This window comes from Lagopus muta, chromosome 5 (genome assembly GCF_023343835.1).
Source record: "Lagopus muta isolate bLagMut1 chromosome 5, bLagMut1 primary, whole genome shotgun sequence".
In the NCBI taxonomy this organism is placed as follows: domain Eukaryota; kingdom Metazoa; phylum Chordata; class Aves; order Galliformes; family Phasianidae; genus Lagopus; species Lagopus muta.
Genome location: NC_064437.1, coordinates 59112381 through 59126601, shown reverse-complemented (window position 1 = coordinate 59126601; position 14221 = coordinate 59112381). Strand labels below are relative to the sequence as shown.

At 38.8% G+C, this 14221-nt stretch overlaps 1 protein-coding gene across 1 annotated transcript in view; it reads left to right on the top strand.

The window, feature by feature from the left end:
- The window catches only part of GFRA1 (GDNF family receptor alpha 1), a 142595-nt gene that overhangs the window by 93932 nt on the left and 34442 nt on the right, over positions 1 to 14221 (top strand). Inside the window, exon 5 of the mRNA XM_048945933.1 lies at positions 8792 to 8901. Within this exon, the coding sequence (XP_048801890.1) occupies positions 8792 to 8901 (110 nt within the window). The remainder of the gene's footprint in view (positions 1 to 8791; positions 8902 to 14221) is intronic.

The following is a 14221-nucleotide window of genomic DNA, read 5'->3' as shown; positions in this document are numbered from 1 at the left end:
CCCCAGCGAGAGAATATTTCTGGTGGCAGTTCATCTATTAAAATAGCTGCAAGATAATGTAAGCACTAGAACTAAAAATAAAACTTTGTTTCTCAACAGAACAAGTGACAGCAGCATGCATATTTTCAAGTTTTAGCATTTTAATGTTTGCTGAATAGAAATTGCGTTGCTTTCATTATGTTTTAAGCATTGCTGTGCTACTGGTGGATTAACTGCTGTTAAGTAGAAGCCATATGTAAATGTACCAATATCTGCAAGGACTTCTCAGCACAGAAGGTAGTGGTTTCCTACACTGATTATCTCCTGGCTTTAAAGCAAATAGCACAGGGAAAGTTTTCAGATGTGTGTTTGCTATTGAATACAGATTTTCTGTGTGAGGCGACTGTGACCCTTGCCTAAGATATTATTAATAGATACCCTAACATTCGCATATTTGTGCTTACAGTAAATTTGTTCAAGCACATACTATAAATCATTACAAAAAGTTTTTATATTATAAATCCTATTTGACTTGGACCTCTGTTAAAACTTCCCTGATTTAAATATTCCGTTCATTTTCTTTTGTTCCACTTCAAGCACAAACTCCAGTTGGTGTCCTCCCAGTGCTCTGTATTCTAATTAGGCACTGTGTAATGCTGGAGATACATCTCAGTATCTAGCATAATGCAGCTCTGCAAAATATTCTTGAAAACATAAAATGTCTTTCAGAGGAACTTCTGTAAGCAGCTGGATATGTCACAGGCTGTCAGCTCTCTTAGCCTTAGTGGCCATGTTCAGGTTTTTTGACAGTGGAGGCAAAAAGCAAACAAACAAAAAAACTCTTAGGACATCCATGTCATCCTTAACTGGTAAAAGCTGTTTGTTTTCCAACTTCATCCTATAAATCAGTGATTTTTTTTACTAGCATTTGACATCCATATATCTTCTAAAAGCAAGTAAAGCATGTTGAGTAAGATCAATGCCATACTGGTTTGCTTCTGCCAAAACTTGGGGATTTTCCATTTGATGGGGCTGTTTTGTGCACGGCCAAAAAGCTTCTCGCAAAAGAGACTCTAATCTGCTTTTATATGCTGTTCTTCCGATTTGATGTTTGTTGTCTGACTCCCGAGCTAAGAACAGCTTTTAGCGTTGCTTCAGGGTGAGTTTCAGCCACATTGGCTTCAGACTATGCACAATCAAATGCAAGGATGCACCCATTTTCCATTAGTCAGGAATGACTCAGGGGGCAAAGGGGCACCGAGATATTCTGCCACTGCACATCCTGATGTGCCAGTAAGGGATGTTGGCATGCAAAAGCAATCTTTGTGTAACCTTAGGAGACCTGATGTTCAGTGCATCATATTTTTGCCAACAGGAACATTTCTGGTAAACAGAGAACCTACATGCTTCTATGGGAAGCTTTTTTTTTTTTTCTTCTCCTTTTCTGCTTCTAGACTCCACAATAGCTTCATGCTTGAGCCATATTCTATTACAGTTTATTCATGTGGTTACAGAGAATATTATTGTAATGAATGTGTTTCTCATGTACTTGGAACCACTCTTGCTGTAGCTGTTAATAAACACCTCAGCATCCAGTGGCACACTCAAAGACTTGCAGTGGCATTAGTTTCTATGGCTTACTTTGTGAGTGCGGCAATAATTTTCTTATGTTTTCAATCTGTAATTCAAAGACACTCCTGTCTGCCCAGCTAATGAAGTGAGAGCAACTCTCTCTGAAGCAGACTAGTTCTTTCCTGAGTAACATTCTATCGAGAGACTCTGAGGCTTGGACGTCTTTAAACATGACAGCTATTTATATTTAGAAACTTAAAATTAAACAGAATAAAGGAAATGAAATAAAATGGAAATATACAAACTCTCAGTACTCTGAAAGTAGCTAGGGGATTTGTTCATGTTATTGGAGAGCTTTGTTACTGATAAACTACATAGAAATCTTAACATCTTCTGTCCCCTGACAGAAATCATGGTCTGACAGTTCAGCCTACAATTTTGTAGAAGATGCTCAGAGAAGTGTTTTCTTTGCAGCTGAGAAGACAGAAACACATTATGCATGCTTAAAGTCGATGCAAGGAAACAGAGCCCCACAAAACATATTTAATGTAGGTTTGATTTCCTGCGGAATGCTTTCCAGATGTTCTCTCAAACAGGCCTCTAAAATGTGGTCTGAGGTAATTTTTCTTTTTTTTGCAAACAGAAAGAGAAAATCCTGTTTTGTGTCACTGCATCAGAAAATCACTGTTCTAATTCTTTATTGCATTACCTTGTGCACAGGGTTCGCACCATATTTTTCAAAATTGGTTTTATTACGCAGAAGGTCAGAAGCAAAAAAAAATATTTATTCTACCCAATTGCAAATAAATCACACTTATTTAGAATCGCATTTGAGCTTAGTCGTTTTTCTTAAACCCAGAGGAGACCTAATATATTAAATTATAAATACTTCAACATATGACCCTGTGTTACTTAGAAGCTTTAACTAACTATGAGATCAGTATTTTGGTAAGGTCTTTTGATTTGCTGTAGCAGACATTGTGTAGAAAAATCTAATGGGATCCTAGCAGATAGCTTGAGGAAAGGATAGCATTAAGGAAGAATAGTGTGTGACTTCATTATGCTTTGAATACGATACAAAAATAAAGCAAGAGCTTACTGTGTGTTCATGTTAGAGCAATTTTTAATCAGAAAAAGGTGAGCTTTGTTAGTAGAAAAATTGAAAGAATACAGTGTATTGTTAATTTTAAAATATTGGTTAGCATTGATGAAAATGTTGGGATTTTACATGACTGGCTTTGTAGCAGGCAGCTCTCCATTGCTTGGAATGTTGAATGTCCTGTAGGTAGAAAGCCTGCCTGACATGGGTGCCATTGGACATGGTGGGGCAGCAGTTGGTTGGGCTGGAAAAATACTGCTCTGCTGGAGTGGTGCTGGTGCCTGATGCGCTGCATGGTGAGCACCTCTTGGTGCTGAGAGGCCTTGGAATGAATCTTGTGTGGTCCCTGCTCTTTGCCTCTGTATCCAGATATCCCACAACCTGAATCGGCTGCTTTTATGTAATTGAGGAGTGTCTGCGTTTTACTTCCAGATAAACAACGCAATTTACAAAGATAAAAGAAATCCAGAATCAAATATTTGCGTGGGCTTAGGCTTCAAGTCATTTGAAATGAAGAAACAGAAGCAAAACCAGATAAAAGCCAGCTTCTTCCAGCTAGTAGCTGATATGTGGTGTCCAAGATCCTTCAGTGGTTTCTGCCAGAGTTACAAAAGATTTGATTTGGCTCATATGAGAGGAACTGCTTTTGGTATCCAGGTCTGGGAGCCAAAAGGTCTGATTTTAACTCTTTTTACCCTTCGAAAAGGAGTAAAGGCGCTCAGAACGCCTTTTTTTAATCTCAAAAAAAAAAGGAAAAAAAAAAAAGGTACAAATGCCAAGTTGTACAACTGGGCATAGCAAGGGCCAGACCTGCGGGTGGGGACCATCCCATTGCCTCAGCCCTGGGCATTGGCACCTGGGAACAGGGACTGGCCAAGGACAGGCATACGTGGCTCAGCTCAGTGTGGCCTCAGGCATGAAGGGCTGTGGGAGTGGAGGGCAGCACCTTGAGTGTCACTGGAGCAGGGGACTGATGGCCTGGAGGAGCTGGAACAGGCTGGAATGGGGCCTTGGGCTGCCGGCAGGTGGGGGAGAGCCGTCGGTGGACAGGGGTGTTACTGCTCTCTCAGGCACTGTCACTGCAAAAATTTGTAGTTGCTCACAGATGCTCAGTAGTATGGGTCCATAACTAAAGAGCTATGATATATATATATATATATTTGTATTACACAGTTCTAGTACCTTTGATGAAAAAAAATCTTCAAAGATTGGTCAATTCTCAATCACCAGGTGCTGGGAGGACTGTCTCCGTAGTGATGGAGCTGCTTTGAGGCTCTTTTCAGTTCACTGCTTGATAGAGTTTTTAATGTAGCCTTTGACTTTTTTCTTTCTGCCCACTCACTGTGTGTTTATGAAACAAAGTGAAAATGAAAAACTCCTCCAACAAAGAACCCATTAGTTTTGACACATACAAGCCCTCTTGCCCCTGTTACAGGCATAGCACCACCTCAGCTATACAGGAGCTATTTGTAGGTATGGAGCTAGATGCTGCATGTGACCCTTGCTAAAGAAGAACAAGTATAACAAGTATTCTGGCTTGTTTTCTTTTTTTTTCTTCCTATAATGGTGTCATTTATCACCGTGACACATATTCATTGACTTAGTCTGAAATTTTTCAGTGTCAGATTTGTATTTCTTTTCTACTTTGAATATCGATGCAGCACTTCTCTTACGTGACTGCACTACATCTACCAAATGGTGTCTAGACGCTGGAGCAGCTTTAACTAATTAGCTTAGTCACTACAGTCATTCAGCTTTGGCATTTACGTACCCTTTATGGTACTGCTGTTGAACCATAAATAGTTGCTTAAACACAAACAGCAATGTAAAGAGATGTGGTAGTGAGTATGTTCGGCCTTCGCTGACGTCACTGAGATGAACGCAGAGGACAGTAGCCCTCACTGCCTGTTTTCACAGTCAGTGAAAGAAGTTGGAAATGACAGTGCATGTGAGTGTGGTCAGCAGGAGATCCAGATCCAGCATCCTTCTTAGGCTGAAGATCACCACTGTAATGGCAAAGCTGAGAGAGGTTTCTCTCTTTTGTCGTTCAGCCTTTGCCAGTGAGCAATTGAAGATACATACTGCCTGCAACATCATAATTTAGGCTGTACTTTCATATATTGCAACCTGCATTTCTGTGCAGCCAACACTGAGGTTGAGTTGGTGAACTTTAAAGAACAAGAATTGATGAATATCAAAGCGTATTTCAGAACATCAAAGAACTTCTGTGAAACCTTCAGAATAAATTTAGTAAAAATCTAATCAATGTTGCCTATGCAACAAGCTGTCCTAATATAGAATTAAATTTTCTCAAACATTTTATGCAGATTAGACTCAATACTGCTATTAGCAAACCTTATTTATAAGCAAAATTTGAAAGTTCTGATTTACTCTTCTGAGTGCTTGAAGAACTAGTATCATAAGGAAAGCAAATTAACTTTGTTTTCTTTGTATTCCTAACTGTTACAAATGCTTTTACTGGTGCTAATACAAAGCCTTAGAGAATAGCAGGTTTGAGATTTTTTCTCTCTGCAGAGGGAATGTTTGTTGTTTGAGCAGATTTTCTTTGAATTTGCCAATAGGATTATTCTTATTTTTTGTTACCAGTATGCAAACTATTTAAAGTAAGCTTTCCAGAAGATCTGCTGTTCACTTTGAGGAGATTTTCCAGGGCTAAGTTAGAACTCATTTAATTTCTGACTTGTTTTTTTTTTCTCTACAAAGAGAAGTATTTTTTTTTTCCTAGGAAGAAGATTTCTGAGTGGTGCTTTTCAGTTTGTTCAGTTTGTTGTGATTCTTTTTTCACACAAGGGAAGGGAAAAATCATTAATGCTGCTCAGTGCAAAGAGGATTTGTGATTCTTACATGGAGAAAGAAATTGTTCCTTTTTGATGCAGCCCTGCTGCATAATATATACCATATAAAAACTGCCTGTCTTTTTATCCAGCCACCTAGTAAATAGATACATGTATGTACATTGCACGTGTGAAACCATGGACACTGGAAGGCACACATGCTTCCTGAGTTTGTCTTCTAGTTGACCAAATGGCTCATGTGGGGGTTAGGCACTTTACCCACAAGTTGCTTCTTGCTGAAAGAACACAAAGTTAATACAAACTGCAATTTTTAATAGGACCTCTATCATCTGAATGCTTCCTATTAGCATGCCTAAAAGGATCGTCTCTTTTACCCAAATGCTTTTTGATATCCTGTGCATTACTTTATAATAAATGATTTTGTTACTTCTAATTAGGCTGATTTCTCTAAGTAAATGGCAGTACCACTATTTGGTATTACTAATGAGCACTTCCATCAGTGCCCCTCTCCTGGAAATATCTTAGGCTGGATTTTCAGTGAGTGTTAATCAGCACGTCTTTACTGATGGAGATACTTAATGATAGATGGCTGTCTGTCTCTATTTTTATTTGCTGACCTTAGCTTTATCTCCAGTAGAAATGAATCCATTTGAATATCAGGTGTAGCTAACAGCTCAAGAGGGAGAGTAAGTACTTTGGTAGTATGAAGTTTGGATGACTCACCAGAGGGGAGGTGTGTGACAGTGTCCAGTAATGCTTGGACCAGAGCTTTCTGAACTATATTTGGCATATTAAATGTGCAACATTGTCAGATCATTACCTTTTATGACCACAAAAGGTCTTCAGAAATGAACATAGAAATCAAACTGTATGCAAAGGGATCAGCAGAGCAATTTTTAGCCTCCTCCAGGGTTTGCTACAACAAATATATCCTTTAGGCAGATTGAGTAGTAAATGACCGGTGTTATTTCGTATTTATCAGTACTTAAAAACATTTGGGGAAGAGGAGTTTAATAAATGATCTCTGGACCAGTGCTCCTAATAATCTAGGGGAGAATTAGACAATTAAAAATGATGAAATGATTACAAGAAGTGTTTTCAAGATTTTCAAGATGCTGATCATGTAATTTCAGTTCCAAAATCACTTAGTTGGGGTTACGTAAATACTGAAATTTAAAATTCAAGGAGCTACTTTGTTTTAAAAATATAGAAATACAGGGCATACAGCAGACTTGCTCCTTCCACCATGGCAAAGGTTTTTCATACTAGATAGATCTAATATGCTGTTTTCTGTCATAAAACAGAAGCTATCAGTAGAATTTATAAAAAACTTTAGGAACTGTTGACCATCTTTGTTCCCAGTTGCTCAGAAGACTGGATCCCAGCTGTATTTATTGACTGAGAGACGAAGTCATCACAATGACTTAGGGTTTCTTGCCTAAATTCTATGTAAGATGTTACTTAACTCTTCCCATCCCTTGTAATCCATTTCTTCTCAGCCTGTTCCCTGTCAAGTATAATAAATACTCACCAGCAAAACTGAGAATTTGGGGAAATTTAGGATGTATACTTACAAGGCATCTTGAAAGACATGCAGAGAACTTGCATTTAAAGGCTGCTGGGTACAGATGTCTATCATAAGGCTAAGTGGTTAAATAAGTGAAGGGAGAGAGTAAAAAACTTACAGATTACTATGGTTTGAAGGCAACTATGGTTTTGCTGCTGTTGGTAGGTATGGATCTAAAAAGAGGTCATGAGAATAGCTCAGATGAGTTCAGGTACAGTTTGCATACAGTCTATTTATAGGATGCTTCTCAAACTAAGCCTGTGAACCTTTTGAAGTTTGCCCATCACTATTTTCAGGCCAATTAATGATGTACATCCCTTCACATTCTGAGATAGGTAAAACAATAAAGCAAACTAAGATAATTAGTCTCTGGAGCACGTCAAGAAAGACAGTAAATCTGTGCAAATAACTTGTTTCTGCTAACTTTTGTTTTTTTGCTGCAAAACTGAAAAAGACCATTGCTATTACAAATCTACATAATGCTGGAGCAGAGCTGGAAATGCTTTTGTGATACTACCCTGATTTTGAAAGGTTCTGCAAAGATCAAACGCCTTATCCTGAAGCATCACTCTGAGTTGTTTTAAGCAAAAGAACGCTTTCACCCTTTTCGCAGAGGAGAAAATCAAAGCAAGGAGGTGAAATCATTTTGTTCATGGAGTCAAAAGTCTAAATGACTTCATAAACTAACAAAAGTCGCTGCTCCAAGAGGCTTACAAGCATCAGCACAGCTGAGGAGAGCAAGTTGCGATGGACAAAAGAGAGACTGCACATGATGCACCTTGCCCTAGCTCAGTGAAGCCTCTCACATTTTACAGGCCTGGATGGGGGTGTTGTGTAGCCTTTAAAGTACAAATAAACAGAACTGTTTTTGGATGTTAGGAACTTTTCTATTGATTTCCAAAGTTGTAATAACTTGTTAATTGTGGCATAGGTTCAGCCCCTGACTTGAAGCACTTTCCATATGTAAGCAATGCTCTCCCCCTCTTGGAAATGGGGTAAATGAGGTAAAGGAAGATAACGCTGAAGCAGAACTGAATGCAGAGCACACATTCCCTTCTTCTGAGCCCAGGGCTCAGTGCTGTAGACTTCGGATAAATGCACATTTTACAAGAACAAATAGATTCTCAGTACCATTGCTCCAGGGGGCTGTGCAGATCGTGCCATCTGGATCTGCCTGCGACACCAATTCTGCCAGCTGGTTCTCCAGGCCAGTGCAGAGCAGGGGTAAACCCATTCCCTGGAAACTCAGAGCAGTATTAAAGCAGGTTCTGCCTCAGGTAATGGAGTAAAAGGGCTCTGGAAGCACGATCATACAGTTTTGTGTAATCAGAAAACCAGCAAAATTGTGTTCTATTCCTACACAGAAACAGATTCCGGAGTTAAGGTCCAGGCAAAATGACCACTCGTGATAAAATGTCTCTGTTTTTTTCTTTTTTCTTTTTTCTTTTTCCTTTTCCTTTTCCTTTTTCCTTTTTCCTTTTTCCTTTTCCTTTTCCTTTCCCACAAAAACGCAGAGTATTTCTTTTAGTAAAGGGCATGCATTTCCCTGTCATTTTGTCTCTTTTTGCTGTTTTCTTATACTTTTTTTGTTATTGCTTCAGAAATGGATTCTGGTAAAAGACCCCCATCAATTGAAATGTGTCCAATGTATATTTAAGTTAAAAAATACTAAGTGCTGTCGAGAAATGAAAAGACTGTAAAAGGTAAGAATGCCTGCAGGCTTGATTTTTAAAGATATGCTTTTTCTTCATGTTACAGATCTCGCCTTGCAGATTTTTTCACAAACTGCCAGCCTGAGTCACGCTCTGTTAGTAGCTGTCTGAAGGAGAACTACGCTGACTGCCTCCTCGCTTACTCGGGGCTTATTGGTAAGAGTGCAGGGAGCGGTGGGGGCTTGCTTCATCAAAAAATCTACCCAAAGGATATTTTGAAGACCCTTATGAAGCAAAAAAAGTAGTACTGTTGATTCTAGGCAAAATTCTCAACTAAATGTGTTGGTCTTGTTTTACCTTACAGGGATCCCTGGGGTAAATTTGTACATTCCAAGGAGATTGAAGTTAGAGAATAATGTGCTTGAGTTTGATATAAACAAGTATAAATTAAGGTTACAAAGTAAAATGATGGTTGAATTTGGGCAGGACCATCAAGTAAGAAGCTAAAAAGAACAAGAAAAACCTATAGCTTGGTTGTTTTTGCAGCTCTCACCTCAAGATTGGGTAAAATACCTCTTAGTCTTTAGAAACAAGACATTTGAGGAGTGTGATAAAAGACCTACCCAGCCTTCTTTCACTTGCAGCTGCTATTTTTTCCACAATCTCCTCCTCTGTGCTCTAAGGGTTTTCTGAGGCGCTAGTCAACGGAGAGGAATTGCGACCAAATTTATCTTCCAAACACCTCTCCTCCAACATTATCTGTTTGCTTACTGTCAATTTCCCAACTGGAAACAGGATGCCTACATGTGAGTCAGATTCCATACCCTGCATACAGTATTTGATTCCTGAATTGTATCAGGAAGGTGAACTTACAGAAATACCATGGTTGGGCAATAAAGAATAAGTGAATGTCAAAACTCCGAAACAAACAGATTTTTAAAAGGGCACCAGATAAGATTCTTTTAAGCTTACAGCCTGCACCTGCTGCAATGCAGTAATAGCCACTTCTGTTGGGCGTGAAGGTCCCAGCTGAGGCCCTGCAGCAGATTCCGCTGTTAAATAAATCTCTTTTGAAATAATATCTGAAATAAAAAATAAAAAATCTGAAATAGGGTGGATGTTGCTGAAAAATGACTGAAAGCGATGTTCGCTGACTTGTTACCCTTCCTAAAACTCTTAACATTGAGCAAGTGAGGTATGTCCATGGGGCAGCTGGTGAAATAAAACGTCATAATTTTGGAGGACATGCCTGTGTGTCTTAAGAGATAAAGACAGTATGCAAAGGCTATAGCATGTGAACAGTTATGACAGAATGTCATTTGACTCTAAAATATAGGATTGAATAGCCTTGAAATCCGATCCAGTCATTGAGATTAAGAAATCTAGCTGCTGGCAAAGAGTAACTGTTACTAATAGATACTTCTGGGTAAGAGCTGCCAAGAAGTTCTTGCTGGACCTACTGAATCTTGCTGACAGTTTTGTTGGATCCATATTTCAGCTTAAGCTCAGAGATGGCCCAGTTCATACAGAAAGGTGTTTTTGTGTTACTGTTGATGACTGTGCTGCAAAACACTGTCAAACAGGGAAAACGTGGAATGGATCCCTGAGGAAACAAAATCAAAAGGAGATCTGATTTTCAAAGAGAAAAATAAACATTTTTTCCTCTTTTTTTTTTTTTTTTTTTAATTGTGTCAGCCTCTAGATACAAGCAAATGGATGCAAATACAAGCAAATAGACGAGAACTGGCTGTTACAAAAGTTTTTACTTCTCAGAAGTAATTCTGATGAACCAAATTTACCAAAGCACATACTGAAGCAGTGAATTCCTGCTTCTGATACCAAGCTGCTATAAAAGTGGAGTAAATTATGTGAAAACTATCCAATGTTTAAGAAGGTATCTGAGATCAAAATCAGAGGTACACTGTTTCTCCTATCTGCAGATAGAGAGGCCCTGGGTAAGAAGCTGTTGCAAATTCATTAATGTATTAAAGTTCCAGGATGTCCAGGTGTTTTAATTAAGATAAAATGCTATTCATTATGATTTAATATTTTTAAATTTAGCTATTTCATTAGATGTACTAAAAATTGTGCCTCTGCAGATTTTGTTCAGGAAAATTAGGATTCTCTATGGAAGATACGGTGGATGTGATTCTGCTGCCACATACATGGATGTACATCAGTTAGCTTTACTGAACTTAGTGCAATTCTGCCTTGAAATAAATGACTTAAGCATGAAGAGTCAGGCACAATTTTTTTGTTAGGAGCTTTACCAGTTGTATGGAAGTTAGTCCATACAGGGTGCTTTATGGTTTGCATCAGTGTGTCATGTATAGTATTTAAGCTATGTATATTTCACAGCAACTTGGAAGACTTCATTGAGTCACCTCAGATTTCTTGTTACGGTAATTAAGATAAATTAATATTTTTAAAGAATTACAGAATATAAAGGAAAAAAGATGAAAATTAAATGCAAAATTAGACTGAAGATAGAATCATAGAATCTAGGTTGGAAAGGTTGGAAATGACCTATAAGATTATCTAGTCCAACCATCTTCTCGTTACCATTGATAGCCATGTTTGAAATTCAGTGCTTTGCTTACAGCCTAGTTAAACCATCTGGACTTGTCTGTGCTTCAGCATCAGTTGAATGCTGCTCTAACTGCTGACTTCAAGGTCTACTTTAGCATTCATTTTCTGACACATTTTCACCAATTTTCAGCAAAATCCATTTCATTTCTCCATTGTTCTCTGGAATTCTGTGGGAGTTTGTAAGAATAAGCTGGAGCTACAGGACTGGATGCTTGCTTCTGAACCTAGTACATTGTCTTTAGATTGTGGCCAACTGATTTCTGTCATTTGCTAAGATACTTTCTGCCCCCAACATGCAAAAGGAGGTCTGATAACATTCTTATTACTATTAGCATTTACTGCATTACATGCCCTCCACTGATCTTGAGCAAACTCCTGTTGTTGGTTTTGGTTTATTGTGTCATGTGTGAGTCAAAGCAACTTCAATCACACACCCCACTCCTGAATCCACCATCCATTTCCTCATCCTTAATTGGCCCCAGTTTGAGAAACCTCTTGGCTGTGCTCAGGTCAATTCTGCTTTTTCGTAGAAAATTGAGACAACCCCAAAACTGAGACTGTCACAAAACTATTTGATACAGAGAGCACGCTAAACCAAGCATGTCCTATTTTACTGCCAACCACCGTGGTTTCTCTGATCTGTTAGTGTCCTTCAGCAGAATTTCCAAGATGCTGGCTGGAGGAGGGAGGAGGAGGGAAGGCACGCATGTTGCAGGGAAAAAAGAAAATCCACCCCAGGAAACCAAGCATATCATCCGCTTGGGTTCACATCTGCCCCCAGGTTTAAATGACAGACTGATTTTCTACTAGCTGCTCTTTCAGCCACTCTGTTTTTGCTGGATGTACAGTTTGTGTGCTGCATATACACATTCCTTGTCCTGTCTTTCCAGTATTCATCAACCCTGATCATAGTTTCATATCTCTTCCTCTTTTAGCCCGTCTTGACCATTTAATTAATCTTCATGATTAAAGTCTTTCCTCAGTGACCTTTTTTACTTCCTCAGTACCTTTCTGTTTTCTGAACCCTTCACTAAGCGTTTGCTACTTATCCTTTTTTTGAGGCCAACTGTTTTCTTTCCATTTGCAAAATCCTCTTGCTTTTTGTTTTCTCTCACTTCTTTTCAGATCATGTCAAGCCCACTGAGGGCTTGAAACTGTACTGAACCATCAAACAAATAATGGGTAGATACTTTCACTTGTTCTATTTTAATATAACGTTATTCCTGTTCTTATTTATCTACTGTCAAGTTTTCATTTTAATGGTGCAAATGATATTTGCCTGTTTTACTGAATTCTACACCTTCATTTAATAGGTTTTGTACTGTTGTGTTTACTCATGTGTTAATCTCATGTACGGTTTGAGCAATTATTACCACAACTCTTTGTTAAAAGTTGGAAGTAGATAAAGGCATAGGATTGCATTCTAATTTAAAGACATCCCAAAACAAAACAAAAGATGCTTTTTCTGACTTGGCAGTTGCACTGTGTTCATTTTCATGTACATTACTGCCTTTCTCAGGCCAGTTCTTAATGTCTGTTCTCCTTTGTCTCCCACATCGTGTATGAATTAGCTTGCATGCTGATTTGTTCAGTTCCCAGCACTGCCCAGTGACTGAAAGGCCATTTCACATCATTCTGTGATTTGTGTTATTTCTAATGTTACTTTTTTTAGCCTGGTATTTGATAGCCATTTCCTGTGTGCTATTACAGACTTTTGGACCCTGGACCTGTGGACCAAATTTTTTCTGCAAGTGTACACATCAAGTCTCTAATATTTATCCTTCATCTATTACATCGTCTTAATGACTTCTTTGATGTCAGTTTTGAGCAGCTGTGACCACATGTCCTCATGATTTATAGCCCGTCCTAGATCTGTAGATTGCACAGCGAAGGACTTGTTTCCTGAAACTGCTGTAATCAGTACAAGTCTGGAACACCAGCCCCTTTTTATTTAATTTTTCCTGTTTGGTGAAGCAAAATAAAATAAAGATTCAGACTTCCCAATCCTTAGGGAAATTTGAAATCCCTGACATACTGAGGTGATGTCTTCAGTGAGACTCCTAGTTAAGAATAAGTGCTGATCTTACAACAGTTGCCTTATCCAGATGAGTGGCGAATATTTCCTGTATAACTTTTAGGACATATAACACATTCTTTGGTTTCATGTGATTCTTGCTAGCCTTGAGCTGACATAAAAATATGAGAACATTTATTCAAGGATTTGTAAGAGTGTTGGAATTAACCTGTGGTTAACCTGTTTAGTTTATTACCCATAAAGAATCTACTGTGTCCTTTTATGCATGCTGGTTATGTTTTTGCTTTGTCCATTGCTGTAGCCCACTCTGCTGGCAGGTCCCCCAGGAGCACCGTGAGGTTACCACTCCTTCAAGATGTATTAGCTTTCAGCATGACCATCATTCTCCTTGCTTGTGACTTTCAGAACTGTTTTCTCAGGATGGCTGCAGACTTGGGGAGGTAGCTCAGGTCTGGATGTCTAGTTTGAGCCATTATTTGCAGCCAGAGGGGAAATGATAGAAACTATAAGCAAGGAAAAAGATTGGATATTTTGAGTGTAAATCTACACATATTTGATTTGGCAGCAAAAGCTTTTCAAGAGGCTCCCACCTTCTTCTCCATCCCTGTGCCACAATTCTTCACCTGTCAGTTCTGCTGATGCAGCTCTCTGTGGTGTTGCAGTATAAACCTTTTTGAAAGAAGGGAATGGGTCTTTACTGTGTGAACCATTTTACAATCCCTAAAGTGGTTGCATTCAAACAACCAGAGGTGTGAAATCTGGCACAGGACTGGTGAGCAAAGGGAGCCAGGAACTCTTTAAGTCCGGAAGCTGAAGAATTATAGACTTACCATGGATCTGCATTCTGATTATATAGCTTAGAAAATGTTGATAGTCTTCTTCCAAGGGAAAAATATTTCAGCATGTAGGGTT